Genomic DNA, 19,080 nt, shown 5'->3' with positions numbered 1-19,080 from the left:
TCTTTGGTGCTAATTAAAAGATAACTTAATCTGTTTGTGCTCATTACAGAAACAAGTGTGAAGATTTAATTGATAAAATCGCTATTGTGATAATGGATTTGTCTGGGTTAACCTTTATTTATTGAGACGCAGTGTGTCGAATTTCGATGTTAAAGGTCATGGTGGCTGCTGATAGTGTGTTGAGTCGAATTTATATTATAGTTGTAAGACAGTAATTGCGGCGATTAAGGAGAACAATGGTGGAGAAAGGTTAAAATATTTGCATTTTGTGTATCTAGAGTGATAAGTGGTTCAAGTTTACTCCAATTAGTTGTGAGTAATTGACACTCAAAAAATACTTTGTTGCTTTAGGAAAGATTTACTGATAAAGAGGGAATGGTAAGATACAAACATGTTTACCATTGAACAGACAATTTTTATTGTTCTAAATCATGTGATTGTCACTTGTTTCCAAAAAAGATGTAACATGCGCGTCACACGGTCACAGCATAACGTAAACTGCCTCAACAAAACCAGTTACCTCGTTCTGCAAGTCACTAATTATTCTTCGCCGTTTTTAGTTGAGCTGAATTCCTCTGAAGGCTTTTTAGCGATCTGACGGCCGTAAAATGGCATCGACTGAAAATATTGTAGAACCGGTATGTGATTGCGTGTTGTATGTCATTGTGATTGTTTGCCTTTAGACACTAATCATATTTCCATTATTTCAAACCCATTATTTAATTATTTTTTGTAAATAAAAACCGCAAAAGTGATTATTCATGCAACCTGGCTGGGTATTTGTTCTTCTTATTATATCGCCTGAATTATGCAAATTAGTCATTTTTTTAGAATGCGATAGCATTATGGATATAATATATTTAATAATGTGTTGAACATTCCACTCGTGTTTGTGTGATGAAAGAGAACGGTAAGCACTAGACGTGATTTTTGATTGTATGTGCTGTATTTACGATATAATGTTATAGTATTACGCTAATAATAATAATAAACGCAATTTGTATTATTATTACGTGATTGATCTATCGGTTTTTAAAGTACAATAATAGGGGAGACTAGGACAATTTAACTTCTAGACTGACGTTAGTTTGAGGATACACGGTTGTCAGACCTCCCGTAATTTGTTAAACTGTTATCGTGTGATCTTGGTGTCTCAGGAATAAGATTAGTTAATCCTTCAAAAAGCTCAAGTGGGATTTATAAACTTGCTGTTGACGTTAAAGTTGCCGTTGATAGTAACTTTGATGTTCAACTTTTGTCATGTTTAAAGGGGTTGTAAAAGAAAAGTAGCATTGTTGTCGAAATAAATCTACACATATTAAGAAAAAAAAAAAAATTCGTCAGATCGAGGGGCGGGGCTTCATTGCAAAATTCATATTTCATTTAAAAAAATTACCATTTTAAATGTGTTTTAAGTTTCTAAGAATAAAAAAAAATCATTACATTTGAGATAGGGCGGGTGGGCGGGCTTACATTTTGCCTGTTTGTTTTAATATGTGTAGACTTCTTTTCACAACATGAAACTTAAAACATCTTAAAATGGGAAATTTATATAAGGAAATATCGATTTTGCGATTAGGCTCCGCCCCATAATTGCAAAATCCATATTTCCTTGCAAAAATGTACTATTTTAACCATGTTTTAAGTTTCTTGTTGTAAAAAGATGGCTATGTATATTAAGAAAAAAAAAAGACAAAATATAAGCCCCGCCCTATCTAAATTCTTATGTTTTATTTTATTCGTCGTAATCGTGTTATACAAAGAAAACTAAATGTATTAATCAAAAAATAAAACCGAGAGAGCTCTACCCATTCGTCTCGATCTCAGTCGTGTTTAATCATACTTTAAGTTTCATGCTGTGAAATGAACAAAGAGGTCTGCACATATTAAATCAAAAAGGCAAAAAAGTAAGCCCGCCCACCCACCCTGTCTCAATTGTAATGAATTTTTTTATTCGTCGTTAGACAAGAGGGCGGCACTTAAATGCAAAATTCCTATTTCTTAACAAAAATTTACCATTTTAAACGTGTTTCAAGTTTCTAGGAATAAAAAAAAACATTGCAATTGAGATGGGGTGGGTGGGCGGGGTTTATATCTTCGCTTTTTTTCTTAATATACACAATATTCTTTGAACAACATGATACTCAAAAACATGTTTTTAATTTCTTGTAAAGAAATACGTATTTTGCAGTTAAGCTCAGCCCCCTTGGTTCACAGTGAATAAAAAAAATACCACAATTGAGACAGGGCGGGTGGGCGGGCTTACTTTTTTGTCTTTTTGTTTTAATATGTGTAGACTTCTTTTCACAACATGAAACTTAAAACATGCTTAAAATAAAAAAATTGTATAAGGAAATATCGATTTTGCAATTAGGCTCCGCCCCATAATTACAAAATCCACATTTCCTTTTAAGTTTCTTGTTGTGAAATAATGGCTATGTAGATTAAGAAAAAAAAGGTACAAAATATAAGCCCCGCTCTATCGTAATTCTAATGATTCGTAAGCCGGAAGGCGGAGCTTAATTGTTCAACGAGAAATTACCATGTGAAATATGTTCTTAAGTAATTGACTAATCGTGTTATACAAAGAACACTAACTGTATTAATTAAAAAAGAAAACCAAATGAGAAGCTCCACCCATTCGCCTCGATCTGATTCGTGATGAATTTTTCATTCGTTGTCAGACTAAGGGGCGGAGCCTAAATGCAAAATCGATATTTCCTTATAACTACAAATTTCCTATTTTAAGAAGATTGAAAAGAATAAAAAAACTCTACGCATATTCAAACAAAAAGGCAAAATTTAAGCCCGCCCACCCGCCCTGTCTCAATTGTGATGATTTTTTTTATTCGCCATCAACCAAGGGGCCGGAGCTTAACTGCAAAATACTTATTTTTTTCATATTTATATAGAGTTTTCTTTTAACAACAAGACCGTTAAACATAAATTGTCATTTTCTTGTTGGTACAAGAAGACTTCGTATATTAAGAAAAAATGGACCAAATATAAGCCCCGCCCACCCGCCCTGTCTCAATTCTGGTGATTTTTTTTATTCAAGTTCTCAATTGTGATGAATTTTTCATTCATTTTCAGATCGAGGGGCGGGGCTTAATTGCAAGATCCATATTTGTCCACAAGAATTTACCATATTAAACATGTTTTAAGTTTCTTGTTCTGAAAACACGAGTACGTATATTAAGAAACAAGGCAAAATATAAGCCCCGCCCACCCGCCCTATCGCAATTCTGATGATTCATAAGCCGGGGGGTGAAGCTTAATTGTAAAATCCTTATTTTTCAACGAGAAATTACCATGTGAAATATGTTCTTAAGTAATCGTGTTATACAAAGAAAACTAACCGTATTAATTAAAAAAGAAACCCAAATGAGAAGCTCCACCCATTCGTCTCGATCTGAATCGTGATGAATTTTTCATTCGTTGTCAGACCAAGGGGCGGAACCTAAATGCAAAATCGATATTTCCTTATACAAATTTCACATTTTAAGAAGATTGAAGAGAATAAAAAAGTCTACACATATTAAAACAAAAAGGCAAAATTTAAGCCCGCCCACCCGCCCTATCTCAATTGTGATGATTTTTTTTATTCGCCATCAACCAAGGGGCCGGAGCTTAACTGCAAAATACTTATTTTTTTCATATTTATATAGTTTTCTTTTAACAACAGGGCAGTTAAACATAAATTGTCAGTTCCTTGTTGGTACAAGAAGACTTCGTATATTAAGAAAAAATGGGCCAAATATAAGCCCCGCCCACCCGCCCTGTCTCAATTCTGATAAATTTTTCATTCGTTGTTAGATCAAGGGGCGGGGCTAAATTGCAAGATCCATATTTGTCTACAAGAATTTACCATATTAAACATGTTTTAAGTTTCTTGTTCTGAAAAGACGAGTACGTATATTAAGAAACAAGGCAAAACGTAAGCCCGCCCACCCACCCTACCTCAATTGTGATGATGTTTTTATTCGCCGTGAACCAAGGGGGCGGAGCTTAACTGCAAAATACTTATTTCTTTACAAGAAACTAAAAACATGTTTTTGAGTATCGTGTTGAAAGACTACTATGTGCATTAAGAAAAAAAGAAGCTCAAATATAAACCCACCCCATCTCGTTTCCGATGTTTTTTATTCTTACAAGTCTAAAACACGATTAAAATGGTAAATTTTTGTTAAGAAATATGGATTTTGCAATTAGGCTCCGCTCCAAGGTCTGGCGACGAATGAAAACTTCATTACTATTTAGATCAGGGCAGGTATGGGTGGGGCTTAATCTTTGGCTTTAATTTTCTCTTAATATATGTACATAATATTCTTTGAATAACCTGATACTCAAAAACATATCTTTCGTGGTAATTTCTTGTAGAGAAATAATAAGGATTTTTCAATTAAATTCCGCTTCTTTGGCTCTCGACAATTAAAATAAAATCATCACAATTGAGATGGGGCAGGTGGGCGGGGCTTATATTGTCCTTTTTTTCTTAATATACGTAGTCGTATTTTCAGAACAAGAAACTTAAAACATGTTTAAAATGGTAAATTCTAAACAAATATGGATCTTACAATTAAGCTCCGCCTCTCGATCTGACAACCAATGAAAAATTCGTCACATTTGAGAATTGAGATTGGGGCGGCTAATCTAATCTTTGTCTTTATTTTTTCGATACGATACTCAAAAACATGTTTTTAATTTCTTGTAGAGAAATAAGGATTTTGCAGTTGAACTCCGCCCTCTTGGCTCACGACGAATAAAAAAAATCATCACAATTGAGATAGGGCGGGTGGGCGGGGCTACATTTTGCCTTTTTTTTTTCTTAATATGTGTAGACTTGTGTCGACAACAAGAAACTTAAAATATGTATACCGGATGATCTTGAAAAAAAAATTATGCAATCATCAGTGTAACTTGGTTATAATATAAGAGGGCAATTGAAATATTTTAAAGGAAATGCTATTCACCAAGAGATATTTTAAGCCTTTGGATTAGTTTTATCTTCTCTGATTTGTGAAAACTTTAACATAAATTTTTGAATGAAACATTCAGGAGTGGATACAATTTCATGATAATCAGTTTCCTCTTTAAATGAGAACCATGTTGGTAACATATACAGGGTGACCCACTATTTTGTTTTTTCTCAATCTCAATCCCATTGCGGTGTCCAGTCTCCCCTACACATATTAGAAAAGTAGGTTATTTGCGCGCGGGGTGGTAGTTCAGTTTCAAAGCTTCTCAAAATTAAATAAAGAAAATAAACACATTAATAAAACGCCTCACTGTTATAATTTATAACAAAAGAAAAATTTTACAGCTTAAACATCCACTACAGACTTAACAAAACGAAAACCTGTCTGTCATCAGTAGTTCTAAAGTCCTCCCCAGTAGATAAAATTCAAAATTCCGCTCTCAAAACATGTGCTTTATAAAACCGACCACAATAACAAAAATAACAAAAGCGCAGCTTCCGTAAGTCGTTTTTTACTGCCCGTTTGTCCAAATGTGCCGATCAGTTGTCTCAAAGCACGAAAAATTGCCGGTAATTTCGCTATAACCTCACTTTTTGTTGCATAGTGCAATCGTCTTGAACTATTGTGTAACATCTAAAAATATGCCCCAATTTATACTTTTCAATCACTACATATAGATGCCTCCCGAACCATGGCAGCCCCCTCGCCCCCGAAAAACCCTCCTCTATTACCTCAAGCTGATAACCGTGGAGCCCACCATGGTGCTGTACATGATGGCCTTCATGACCACCACGGTAGTGGAACAAGCCTTCTTCGTAAACAAAGCGTGTCGTGTAAACCACGGCTTAAACGAAACCGTTTGCGACAACCTAACAGCTAAAGAGTACGAAGACTTGAACAAGCAAGTGCAGGTGAGACAAATCCGTGTTTTAGTGACACACAAAACGAACAACACGTTTTAGATTACTGTATCAGACTTCCATTTATGGAACGACGTGGCCGGCCACGGGGGCCCCATCATTCTAGCTTTATTCATGGGGGCCTGGTCCGACAAAAGAGGCCGCAAACTGCCGCTCCTCATCGGTCTCATCGGCAAACTCTACTACTCAGCCATGATTGTAGTGAACGCCAGCCAAAACGACTGGCCTTTGGAATACGTGGTGTACACCGCCACTCTCCCTATGGCTTTCACGGGCGCCGACGTCGCGATTTTCGCCGCCGCCTTCACATACTTAGTCGATATAACGTCGCAAAAAAATAGAACTATGAGAGTTACATTGTTAGAGGTTTGTTATTTAGCGACGATGCCCACGGGAGTGGCCCTCGGGAAGGTTTTGTTCAACCAAGTCGTGAATAAATCATACGCGGTCATGTTCGCTATCAACGTGTCGTTGTTAGTTCTTGCGATTATTTACACGTTTTTGAGGTTAGATTGGCGCACGAGTGCCCGCCAAAAACCGTTGTCTGAAGCTTCCAATCTCTTTACAGATTTTTTCGACTATAACCATGTTGTGACTACCGCGGTTACGTTGTTCAAACCACGACGTCACAACCGTAGGTCGTATTTGTTGATTTTAATTCTCATGATGGCGTTTTATACGTTCCAAAGGGACGAAAAAGACATGAGTTATTTGTACGTGAATTTAGTTTTTAAATGGCAGTTTAACGAGTTTAGTGATTTTCGGACCGTGCAGTCGGCAATTCAGGACGTTTTTCTTCTGTTGGCAATACCGTTGATGAGTCGGGTTTTGGGGTGGCGGGACACTGTTATTATTATGATTGGGGCACTGGCGCATTCTGTGGGACGCATTTTTTATGCGACTGCTGCAGACCCATGGGTTTTCTATTTAGGTATGGGTGGGTAGTGTGACGTTTGGGTATTTTTTTTTTATTTTCAGGGGGTGTTTTCGCCGCTATTGGTCCCATTGTGGCTCCAGTGATTCGGTCGATGGTTTCGAAGTTGGTAGCGACGTCGGAAAAAGGTGGGTCTAGAGTGCACCAATCAAAAGCGCGTGGGCGGGGTTTGTCATCATGAACAATTTTTCAGGCAAAACACTCGCGGTTCTGGCGGTAGCCGACAACGCCATCCCCCTTGTCTCCGGGACAATGTACAGCAAAGTCTACAACGCCACCATCCACACCAACCCCAACGCCATCTTTTACGTAACAATGGCGACTCAAATGACCGTATTCCTCCTAGTTTTGTAAGTTAGGGAATTTTTACCAAACACCAACTGTCATTACTGTCATTACAGATTTATCCACGTAAAAGCAAAAGACAAATACTTAATTCACGAAGACGAAGACGCAAAAGCCGAATGTTTAAGTAAGCAAGAGGACCCTCCCTCCGAGTAGTATTGCGACCGCAGCTCCACCTCTAGGCAATTTAGTAAAGTTTAGAAAAATGTAGTATTAAAGACGGAAATTACATTCCATTTTATTTACTTACGTTTCTATGAAAAATAAATAAATAATGACTAGTTTTGACTTAACCTATGTACAATCATCACACATTACATGGCAGCTGCTCATACGTCAAACACATCCCGAGATTGTCGTCAGGTGGCGCCTCTCTCGCACTAGACCCAAAATGGACGCCAATGGTAAACGGAGTGACGCTGCTTTCAATCCTACAGGGGGTTTCCCCAGACGGACAAAGAGACTCCCCACAGTGAATCAAGTCGCAGGTTCCCGGACCAACATCACTGGGCTACAACACCACAAAAATATACATTACACCCACCTAAAAATCGTTCAATACCATTAATAAATCTTCCGAGTCACACGGTAGCACGATTCTGTCCGAACAATCATCCATATTCCTGGGTTCAGCGCCATCTCCTGACCCCACGTCCTCACTAATCGTTTCGTTGTTGTTCGGCGATATTCGGAAGGAGTTCTCGTGGCACGGCTCGTACGCTATACTGCACATCTCCTCCTCCTGTCGCATGCAAATGTTGTAGTCTTGGTCGGCTAGGTGGCGCCCGTTGTCGGCGAAGTTCATGGTCTGGATGGTCCCGGTGACTCCCATATGGTACTGTAAACACCCAGCAGGGGCCCGTTGGGTGAAAGGTACCTGGATGACTCTGACCTCCCACAGCCTGGACACTGCGCGTCTGTTCAGCTTCATTTCAATGGAAACCGAAGTGTCAATGTCTTCCACGTCGAAGTAGGCTACAACTGGAAGTTTTAGGAGGGTTTGAGACACTAAAAATTATTACCATGTTGGCCACTATTAAGACCACAAAGTCGCAACTCGCGGGTTTCGCCACCACTAAGAACGAAAATGTCGTCTTCGCAAACGCCGGTCTTTCGGTTGGGTTGTCCCTGGGTTTCAAAAAAGTAGACATAAAAGTGTGCTGACGTCACAAGTTTTGGCGCCACTTTTGAAATTTCGACTAAAACGACTCACCAAATTGAAGTGAATAAAATCCAGACGCAACTGGGATATCTCGGGGTCGATTTTCTTGACACTTAGTGTACACGAGTCCATGTTTTTCGACAAATCTGGAAAGTCTGGATTCACGAAATAAGTGATGTTGTTGTGAATTTCTTCGTTACACGTCGCTGTGACTAAATTTGAATCATTATTGTGTAATTTCGCAAAAACGTCAAACTCACATACACAGCATACTCCAAATCCTAGGGCGCAAGGACCGTGAGAAGTGCCACTTTCAATTCGACATTCGTAGGCATTCATACAAATGCCTTTTCTTCGACCATCGTTTGACAGGCATTCTTCTTCGACCGGCACAGGAAAGAAATTGAGAACTAAATTGAAAAAAAAAAATCGCAATTTATTATAAAAAACAAATTAATTTTCGGCTCGATTAACCGCCTCTGTTTGTCTGGTTTATTAGGTTCTTACTGTGTTATTAAAGTAGGTGGAAAGTGTGCGAAATTATGAAACGCGATATGTAATTTGATGTGATGCAAACAAAAAGATAATTCGATGTTAAATGGATTTCGATTACATCTGCTCGAGTAACACTTTCTTTGCAGATTGTGCTCGATGTTGTACGAAATGTCAAATTTCTTCAACTGCGCTAAAATGTGTCCCATGCTTTTAGCGTTGCAAAAGTGGACAAGTGGACCGTGCGAAAATAAAATGAGTTGGAGGAGGCTGTGAAGCATCCCTTAAGTTGGCATCACCGGTCGCTTAAGGCACGTTTCTCGTTTATAAAAATGATTGTTGCTTACTGAAAACAAAGGACTGCGTACTTTATAAGGAGGGTGCGGTCGTTTTGGCTGCAGAGAGCTTGGAATTAGGTTTGTTTAGAAAGTCTCGTTAGTCATTATTGATGGCATTCTAGGAATTGTTTTCTTGGTCTACTTTGAATCACATTTTTTTCGATCGCACAGTATGTATTATGTATGAGGTAGAGAATATTTTGGTAACGATAATCCTCTGCGTGGATTAAAAAATAACAGTGGACTGTATAAAATAGATTTTATCAAATGAAAAAGAAACATGTTTTTTTGCAAGTCGTAAAAACTATGATTGAGAATTTGATTATATTTATAAAGTTATTTGAACCGAACTTCCCTCGTTTGTGAGGCACAACCCGTATTGTATGTCTGGTTTTTTCAATAAAGAAAAATAATGTCGCTTACGTTTTTTTTTTTTTTAATAACTCTTATAGGTATATAAAAAGGCGACAAAAAACAATTGAGACCGAAGAAGATCGAATAAAAGGTTGCCAAAAAAGACGATAAAAAGGGAAAAAAGTGACTGAACAAAAACGCGACAAAAAAGTGAAACAAAAGACAAAAACCGATATGAAAGAGTGTCGATAAAAATAAGGGACAAAAAAAGATGACGAAAACAGAGAAGTCAATAAAAAAAAAGTAAAAAAATAAAACAGGCTATACAAAAGAAGACAACAAAAAAAAATAAAAAAAGCGATAAAAATCACTAAAGAATATCAAAGGGAACAAAAAAGCCACAAAAAAATTAGACAAAAATGAGGACAAAAACTGAGACAAAAAGAAAATAGCAAATAGAACAAAAAAAGTCCACCAAAAAAGCGATGAAAATGGGACAAAAAACATACAAAAATTGACAGAAAAAAGAAAGTCAACAAAAAATACATTAAAAAAGGCAACAAAAAAGTAACTTAAAAAAGACGACATAAAAGGCCACAAAAAATATATAACAAAAAGACAGTCGACAAAAGAAGAAAAAAAAACAACAAAAATGACTTTTTACACTTTGGTCACTTTTCTGTCGCCTTTTTTTTGATTTTCTTGTTTTTTTTTTAAAGACGATTAAAAAACCCACAAAAAATGAGCAAAAAAACAACAAAAAAAGATGACAAAAATAAGACAAAAAAAAGATAATGCAAAGACAGAAAAGAAGACAAAACCGAGACAGAAAAAAAGTCAACAAAAAAGACAAAGAAACACAAAAAGCAGCAAAAAATAAAACGAAGAAGATGACGAAAAGTGAGACAAGAAGAAAGTCACAAATGGATCAAAAATGATAACAAAAAGTCTTTTTTGTTTTTCTTGTTTTTTTTTAAAGGCGACAAAAGTGTACACAAAATGGGTGATAAAAATGTAACAAAAGAGGAAAAAGGTAAGAAAAGACGACAAAAACGGATGAGACAAGCGAAATTCGACAAAAAATTTGACTAAAAAAAATCAAACGAATAAGCGATAAAAAACGACTAAAACCGACACAAAAAGAAAATCGACAAAAATACAATAAAAAAGGCAAGAAAAAAGTCAGTTGAAAAGACGATAGAAAAGGCCACAAAAATATGTGACACAAAGAAAGTCGACAAAAGAACCAAAAAAAGCAACAAAACGATGACTTTTTATACTTCAGTCACTTTTTTTTTTCACTTTTTTTTATTTTCCTGTTATTTTTTAAAGGCGATTAAACAAACCACAAAAATGAGAAAAAACAACAAAAAAACTGACAAAAATAAGACAAAAAAATAAGATAAAGACAAAAAGGAAGACAAATCCGAGACAGAAAAAATCAACAAAAAAGACAATGAAAAAGGCGACAAAAAGATTATTAAAAAGACGAAAAAAGAAGACAAGAAAAATGCGACTAACATGCAGAAAGGAAATACAAAAGCAGCAAAAAATAAGACGAAAAAAAAAACAAAAAATGAGACAAAAAGAAAATCAACTACTGGAACAAAATTGGTAACAAAAAGGTGACTTTTTACACTTTGATTACTTTTTGCTTTTCTTTTTTTAAAGGCTACTAAAAAACCCACAAAAATGAGAAAAAAGCAACAAAAAAAAAGTGCCAAAAGTAAGACAAAAAAAAAGATAAAGCAAAGACAAAAAAGAAGACAAAACCGAGACAGAAAAAAGTCAGTAAAAAAGACAATGAAAAAGGTGACAAAAAAAGACGATTAACAGAAAGAAAACATAAAAAGCAGCAGAAAATAAGACGAAAAAGAGGACAAAAATGAGAAAAAAGAAAGGCAACAAATAGAAAAAAATGGACAAAAAGTGACTTTTTAGTCCCCTTGGTCACCTTTTTATCGCCTTTTTTTTTTGTTCTTGTTTTTTTTTAAAGGCGACAAGAGTCCACAAAATGGGTGATATAAATGAGACAAAAAAGGAGAAAGGTAATAAAAAAGACGACAAAAACGGATAAGACAAACGTAATTCGACCAAAAAATTTGACCAAAAAAAGACGATACAATAAGTGACAAAAAAAAACAACCGACACAAAAAAACACAAAAAACGGTCATAAGGATGACAAAAAATAATAGAAAAACATAGACAAAAACGAAAGGCAACAAAAAAGACATAAAAAAAATGTGAGAAAAGAAAAAAATACAAGAACAGAGCCAAAATGCAAAAAAAAGGGACAAAAGAAACACAAAAAAAAAGAGGTCAAAAACTGACAGAAAAAAGAAAGACAACAAAAAATACAATAAAAAAAAGGTAAGAAAAAAGTGACTTAAAAAAGACGACAAAAAAGGCTACAAAAATATGTGACAGAAAGAAAGTCGACAGAAGAACCAAAAAAAGCAACAAAAAGATGACTTTTTATACTTTGGTCACTTTTTTGTCCCCTTGCTTTTGTTTTTCTTGATCTTTTTTAAAGACGGCTAAACAAACCACAAAAATGAGAAAAAACAACAAAAAAGGTGACAAAAAAAAATTAAGGCAAAGACGAAAATGAAGACAAACTCGAGACAAAAAAGTCAACAAAAAAGACAATGAAAAAGGCGACAAAAAGATGTCAACAAATGGAACAAAAATGGTAAGAAAAACTTTTTCGTCTCCTTAGTCACCTTTTTGGCGTCTTTTTTTTGTTCTTCACACAAAAAAAAAATAGACAAAAAAAAGAGGGCAAAAACTGACAGATAAAAGAAAGACAACAAAAATACAATAAAAAAAGTGACTTAAAAAAGACGACAAAAAAGGCCAGAAAAATATGTGACACAAAGAAAGTCAACAAAAGAATCAAAAAAGCAACAAAACGATAACTTCAGTCATTTTTTCCTACTTTTTTTGTTTTCCTTGTTATTTTTTAAAGGCGATTAAACAAACCACAAAAATGAGAAAAGAAAACAACAAAAAAAAGGAGACAAAAATAAGACAAAAAAGATAAGGTAAAGGCAAAAAAGAAGACAAAACCGATACAGAAAAAGTCAACAAAAAAGACAAAAAGTTGACTAAAATGACGAGAAAAGAAGACAAGAAAAAGGCGACTAACAGAAAGGAAATACAAAAATCAGCAAAAAATAAAACGAAAAAAGGACAAAAAATGAGACAAAAAGAAAGTCAACAACTGGAACAAAATTGATAACAAAAAGGTGACTTTTTACACTTTGGTCACTTTTTTGCTTTTCTTTTTTTAAAGGCTACTAAAAACTCACAAAATGAGAAAAAAAGCAACAAAAAAAGGTGACAAAAATAAGATAAAAAAAAAAGATAAGGCAAAGACAACCGAGACAGAAAAAAGTCAATAAAAAAAACAATGAAAAAAGTGACAAAATGATAACCAAAGCGACGAAAAAAGGAGAAAAAAAGACGGCTAACAGAAAGGAAACCTAAAAAGCAACAAAAAATAAGAGGAAAAAGAGGACAAAAGTGAGAAAAAAGAAAGTCAACAAATGGACAAAAAGTGACTTTTTAGTCTCCTTGGTCATCTTTTTATTCTTGTTTCTTTTTAAAGGCGAGAAAAGAATCCACAAAATGGGTGATATAAATAAGACAAAAAAGGAGAAAGTTAACAAAAAAATACGACAAAAACGGATAAGACAAATTCGACCAAAAAACTTGACCAAAAAGAGACAATACAAATAAGTGACAAAAAAACGACAACAACCAACACAAAAAAGAAAGTCGACAAAAACATACAAAAAACGGTCAAAGGACGACAAAAAAGGCTACAAGAAATGACAGACAAAAAGGAATAGAAAAACCTAGACAAAAACGAAGGGTAACAAAAAGACATAAAAAAAAATTGAGAAAAGAAAAAAATACAAGAACAGAGCCAAAACGAAAAAAAAAGCGACAAAATGATCACTAAAAAATATCGGAAGGGCACAAAAGAAACAGACAAAAAAAGAGGTCACAAATTGACAGAAAAACCAAAGACAATAAAAAATACAATAAAAAAAGGGGAAGAAAAAGGTGACTTAAAAAAGACGACAAAAAAAGGCTATAAAAATATGTGACAGAAAGAAAGTCGACAGAAGAACCAAAAAAAGCCACAAAAAGATGACTCATTAGTTATTAGATAGGTACTTTAATAATTTTTTTGTCGCCTTTTTTTGCTTTACTTGTTCTTTTTTAAAGACGACTAAACAAACCACAAAAATGAGAAAAAGCAACAAAAAAGGTGACAAAAAAAAATTAAGGCAAAGACGAAAATGAAGACAAACTCGAGACAAAAAAGTCAACAAAAAGACATTGAAAAAAGGCGTCAAAAAGATGACTAAAAAGACGAAAAAGTAGACAAGAAGAAAGTCAACAAATGGAACAAAAATGGTAAGAAAAACTTTTTTCACTAGCAGCCTGGACGCATGCAAATGTCGACTCATTTAGTGGTAGCAAATTCAACTTTTGCTACCACGGGTTCAAAAAGAAAAATTGAGGTTATGTACGCAATGTTTGATGTGATTATTTCTTAAAAAATGAACAAATGTGTGCTACAAACATTACTTGAGTATACGCATGGTAGTTGGTAGACGGTAGAAATAAAATGATTAACTCAGCGACAAGTATAAACGGTTTTCTTTGTGTTGAAGATTTAGATCAAGTTTGATTAGAAATCAAAACAAAATCACGTTGCGTCAAAAAATTGAACGTTTATTTTTCAGTTTATTGTCTTATGGTTTCTACTAGTGAAAAAATAGTATATTAACCACGGTTGCAAAGCCATTTCTAGACCTCGCACTTAGAGCCCTCGACGCTGCGCGTCTCGGGTTCTAATTTGCGCTCGGTCTAGAATGCTTGGCTCTGCAACCTTGGCTAATAATATACTATTTTCGCCAGCCGTCTTAAAAGATGTCACTTTTAACGTCAATTTTGGACGGAAAACTTGACGTTTTTGTGAGAGTAAAAAAAAGTTGCGTTACTAAAGTAACAACGTCATTTTTGCCTTTTTAATCCTAGCATTAATTTTTTTTTAATCCTAGCCTTAAAAAGTTAAAATTTTTTTGAGATTTACTTTTTGGCTGGCGAAAAAGTAGTATGTTTCATTCGGATTAAAAGTCAGTTTTTGACTCGCAATTTTGCATCCGCTCGGCTTCGCTTCGCTCCGCCTCGCAAATGCAAAATTTGCTCGTCGCAAAAAATGGCACTTTTAATCCTAATAAAACAATCTACTATTTTCGTCTCCTTAGTCACCTTTTTGGCGTCTTTTTTTGTTCTTCACACAAAAAAATAGACAAAAAAAAGAGGGCAAAAACTGACAGATAAAAGAAAGACAACAAAAATACAATAAAAAAAGTGACTTAAAAAAGACGACAAAAAAGGTCACAAAAATATGTGACACAAAGAAAGTCAACAAAAGAATCAAAAAAGCAACAAAACGATGACTTTTTATACTTCAGTCACTTTTTCCTACTTTTTTTGTTTTCCTTGTTGTTTTTTAAAGGCGATTAAACAAACACAAAAATGAGAAAAGAAAACAACAAAAAAAAGAGACAAAAATAAGACAAAAAAGATAAGGTAAAGGCAAAAAAGAAGACAAAACCGATACAGAAAAAGTCAACAAAAAAGACAAAAAGTTGACTAAAAAGACGAGAAAAGAAGACAAGAAAAAGGCGACTAACAGAAAGGAAATGCAAAAAGCAGCAAAAAATAAGACGAAAAAAGGACAAAAAATGAGACAAAAAGAAAGTCAACAACTGGAACAAAATTGATAACAAAAAGGTGACTTTTTACACTTTGGTCACTTTTTTGCTTTTCTTTTTTTAAAGGCTACTAAAAACCCACAAAAATGAGAAAAAAAGGGGACAAAAGAAACGCAAAAAAAATAGACAAAAAAAAGAGGTCAAAAACTGACAGAAAAAAGAAAGACAACAAAAAATACAATAAAAAAAGGGCAAGAAAAAAGTGACTTAAAAAAGACGACAAAAAAGGCTACAAAAATATGTGACAGAAAGAAAGTCGACAGAAGAACCAAAAAAAGCAACAAAAAGATGACTTTCCATACTTTAGTCACTTTTTTGTCCCCTTGTTTTTGCTTTTCTTGTTCTTTTTTAAAGACGACTAAACAAACCACAAAAACGAGAAAAAACAACAAAAAAAATGTGACAAAAAAAATTAAGGCAAAGACGAAAAAGAAGACAAACTCGAGACAAAAAAGTCAACAAAAAAGACAATGAAAAAGGCGACAAAAAGATGACAAAAAAGACGAAAAAGTAGACAAGAAGAAAGTCAACAAATGGAACAAAAATGGTAAGAAAAACTTTTTCGTCTCCTTAGTCACCTTTTTGGCGTCTTTTTTTGTTCTTCACACAAAAAAAAATAGACAAAAAAAAGAGGGTAAAAACTGACAGATAAAAGAAAGACAAAAAAAATACAATAAAAAAAGTGACTTGAAAAAGACGACAAAAAAGGCCACAAAAATATGTGACACAAAGAAAGTCAATAAAAGAATCAAAAAAGCAACAAAACGATGACTTTTTATACTTCAGTCACTTTTTCCTACTTTTTTTGTTGTCCTTGTTATTTTTTAAAGGCGATTAAACAAACACAAAAATGAGAAAAGAAAACAACAAAAAAAGAGACAAAAATAAGACAAAAAAGATAAGATAAAGGCAAAAAAGAAGACAAAACCGATACAGAAAAAGTCAACAAAAAAGACAAATAGTTGACTAAAAAGACGAGAAAAGAAGACAAGAAAAAGGCGACTAACAGAAAGGAAATACAAAAAGCAGCAAAAAATAAGACGAAAAAAGCACAAAAAATGATACAAAAAGAAAGTCAACAACTGGAACAAAATTGATAACAAAAAGGTGACTTTTTACACTTTGGTTACTTTTTTGCTTTTCTTTTTTTAAAGGCTACTAAAAACCCACAAAAAAAAGCAACAAAAAAAAGGGGACAAAAGAAACACAAAAAAATTAGACAAAAAAAAGAGGTCAAAAACTGACAGAAAAAAAGAAAGACAACAAAAAATACAATAGAAAAAGGGCAAGAAAAAAGTGAGTTAAAAAAGACGACAAAAAAGGCTACAAAAAGAAAGAAAGTCGACAGTAGAACCAAAAGAAGCAGCAAAAAGATGACTTTTTATACTTTAGTCACTTTTTTGTCCCCTTGTTTTTGCTTTTCTTGTTCTTTTTTAAAGACGACTAAACAAACCACAAAAATGAAGAAAAAACAACAAAAAAAGGTGACAAAAAAAATTAAGGCAAAGACAAAAAAAAAGACAAACTTGAGTTAAAAAGAGTCAACAAAAAAAGACAATGAAAAAGGAGATTAACACAAAAAGCAGCAAAAAATAAGACGAAAAGGCGGACAAAAAAGTGAGACAACAAAAAGGTGATTTTTTTGGTATCCTTAGATACTTTTTTGTATTCTCTTTTTGTTATTCTTGTTTCTTTTTAGAGGCGACAAAAGAGTCCACAAAATGGGTGATAAAAATGGGACAAAAAAGGTAGCAAAAAAGACGTCAAAAACGGATGAGACAAACGAAATTTGACAAAAAAAGTGACCAAAAGCCAACGAAAGCCGACACAAAAAAAGTCAACAAAAAGTGACCTAAAAAAAGACGATAAAAAAGCCACAAAAATATGTGATAAAAAGAGCGTCGACTATAAAAAACAACAAAAAGACGATCTTTTACACGTTAGTCGCTTTTTTGTTGCCTTTTTTTGCTTTGCTCGTTCTTTTTTAAAGGCGACTAAAAAACATAAAAAATGAGGAAAAAAAGTAACAAAAAAAGCTGACAAAAAAAACCGACGGAAAAAGGGGACCAAACAAAAAGGTGAGAAAAAATCGACAAAAAAAATGATCGAAACCGAGACAAATATAAATACACCGATAAGCCATTTGAGATAGGATTTATCCAGCAAACTTTTAAAATGACGTCATCAAGCTTTTGAAGTAGATAAACAAAACACTTTTATTGGCGATTTGCCACCTTTCCGATAACCTCAAACATTTCAAGTTAAATTGAAAAATCTTGTTCTACAACGTTAATTTTTTCCTAAAATCTAGACAAAGATACAAAAAAATAAGGGTGGTCTAATAAACGAAGCACATAATTTTCTAAAATTTATGGAAATAAGGGACCTAATTTTCCATACCCAGGGAGTTATGAAACGTGGGGAAAGCCTGAAATTAACACCATTTTGTATAGACAAATTTTGGTGAAGTTATATAATATTTCTTAGAACGTCAAAGTAAATCTAAACTACAAAATTGAGCAATCAGTTATAAATTACATAACGTTAAATTAAGTCATTGATCATTCCCTCCGAGAAACCCGATGACGTCAGCCCAAAAAATTGTTAAAAACAGTAATGTATGACCGACTTGTTTTCTAATTATCTCTACGCTCCAAAAAACTGTATCATCACAAAACCAGATGTTTATAATTTCCACATTTTTGTTGATTTTTGTTGCTTGTAATTGACACTTATCATTGTTGTTAAATATGATAAATTTTGGACCAAAATTGGTTTCAGTCCCCGCTATGCTGTCGTAGTGCTATAAATACGCTTCTTATCGATCAGGTTCGTTAAAAAGTTCATAAAACATAAAAAAGGTGCACAAAAAGCCTTTGTAGTGAAAGTACAAAAAGTAGCACTTTCCATTGGGAGCTTTTTTCTTCAGAAACAAAAACCACTTCAGAGAGTTTATTTTTAGCCCTAATATAGCCAAATTTACGAAACAATAACAACAACAATAGTAATTAATGCAAATACAGACCCTTTTATGCCTTCGGCAACGCTGTCACAAATAAATAACAACTCCAACCAGAACCCACCTCTTGGAAGCCTTGAAACGTTGGCCGGACTCTCGGCCAGCGCGTTCTTTTCTCTCCATATATCGAAATTCGGCAGCTTGGGCGCCGACACCGCAAAATCCAAAACCAGAAGAAAGCACTCCAGCACTTTCCTCATTATGGCTTTACGCACAAACGCACTTAATTAAGCAGAACAAATTCCGCGTTTCAATTGTTCGACATGTGCACGGCAGACTAACAGTAGTCTCTCTCATCTTCTTTGCAGATAATGTGGGTCACCGGGTTAGCATAATACTGTTCTTGTTGCATAAACTTGAACTTGCGCGGAATTTCCGCCTAGAAGAAGCCTGGTAGAAAGGGAGAAATTAAAGAAAAGTGTTTTTGTGTCGTGCTGGATGGTGACGGATCGCCGGCCGGAGGTTTCCATGATGGGTTAATGATTTAATTGACATTTAGTTTTTATGGGTTTTGTTAATTGCCGCAGGCAGAGCTGACCTCTACCTAAATTCGTCGCGGACAGGAAACCGAACATGCGTTAGGGTGCAGGCGAGATTTCGCAACACGCGAGGGAAATTTATGAGGACAGGGCCGGACTCGGCACGGAGAAGCGCCAATCGCGGGTTTACAGCAATGGTCAGTTATACAGAAAACTGCTGAAAAATTTTTGTCGTTCAATTTTGAGAGATTTTTACATT

The 19,080-nt window shown here is 34.5% G+C and overlaps 2 protein-coding genes across 9 annotated transcripts; one reads left to right on the top strand and one right to left on the bottom strand.

Annotated features, from left to right (window-relative positions):
- Positions 1 to 46: 46 nt before the first annotated feature.
- On the top strand, positions 47 to 7,459 carry LOC135133041 (proton-coupled folate transporter). 8 transcript variants are annotated; one of them, XM_064061281.1, is made up of 7 exons: positions 47 to 249; positions 561 to 638; positions 5,657 to 5,890; positions 5,942 to 6,830; positions 6,878 to 6,961; positions 7,027 to 7,183; positions 7,235 to 7,459. In XM_064061281.1, exons 2-7 carry the CDS (start codon positions 609 to 611, stop codon positions 7,332 to 7,334), a joined length of 1,494 nt encoding a protein of 497 aa, XP_063917351.1. In that variant the 5' UTR covers positions 47 to 249; positions 561 to 608; the 3' UTR covers positions 7,335 to 7,459. The 8 variants fall into 8 exon arrangements, with proteins under 8 accessions (XP_063917351.1, XP_063917355.1, XP_063917349.1 ...); XM_064061279.1 differs by lacking the exon at positions 47 to 249 and adding an exon at positions 256 to 378; XM_064061283.1 differs by lacking the exons at positions 47 to 249; positions 561 to 638 and adding exons at positions 685 to 776; positions 832 to 910.
- LOC135133044 (uncharacterized) lies at positions 7,392 to 18,654 on the bottom strand. Its single transcript, XM_064061287.1, has 6 exons — positions 18,407 to 18,654; positions 8,601 to 8,750; positions 8,392 to 8,552; positions 8,201 to 8,306; positions 7,741 to 8,153; positions 7,392 to 7,689 (listed from the first exon to the last, which is right to left on the bottom strand). Exons 1-6 carry the CDS (start codon positions 18,540 to 18,542, stop codon positions 7,486 to 7,488), a joined length of 1,170 nt encoding a protein of 389 aa, XP_063917357.1. The 5' UTR covers positions 18,543 to 18,654; the 3' UTR covers positions 7,392 to 7,485.
- Between the last annotated feature and the right edge of the window lie 426 nt (positions 18,655 to 19,080).

This window comes from Zophobas morio, unplaced genomic scaffold (genome assembly GCF_036711695.1).
Source record: "Zophobas morio isolate AGI-343-1 ecotype UQ-CSIRO unplaced genomic scaffold, CSIRO_AGI_Zmor_V1 ptg000021l, whole genome shotgun sequence".
Taxonomy (NCBI): Eukaryota; Metazoa; Arthropoda; class Insecta; order Coleoptera; family Tenebrionidae; genus Zophobas; species Zophobas morio.
The sequence above is the reverse complement of the archived record's forward strand: the minus strand, read 5'-3'. Positions and strand labels throughout refer to the sequence as shown.

Excerpts from the sequence above, each read along its gene's own strand:
- LOC135133041 (XM_064061278.1), top strand. The coding sequence starts at position 5,510 with ATGTGCCGATCAGTTGTCTCAAAGCACGAAAAATTGCCG. Across the intron at positions 5,891-5,941 it reads ACTTGAACAAGCAAGTGCAG|ATTACTGTATCAGACTTCCA; the intron begins GTGAGACAAATC and ends AACACGTTTTAG. Across the intron at positions 6,831-6,877 it reads CCCATGGGTTTTCTATTTAG|GGGGTGTTTTCGCCGCTATT; the intron begins GTATGGGTGGGT and ends TTTTATTTTCAG.
- LOC135133044 (XM_064061287.1), bottom strand. The coding sequence starts at position 18,542 with ATGAGGAAAGTGCTGGAGTGCTTTCTTCTGGTTTTGGATTTTGCGGTG. Across the intron at positions 8,307-8,391 it reads ATTTTATTCACTTCAATTTG|GGACAACCCAACCGAAAGAC; the intron begins GTGAGTCGTTTT and ends TTTGAAACCCAG. Across the intron at positions 7,690-7,740 it reads ACTCGGAAGATTTATTAATG|CCCAGTGATGTTGGTCCGGG; the intron begins GTATTGAACGAT and ends GTGGTGTTGTAG.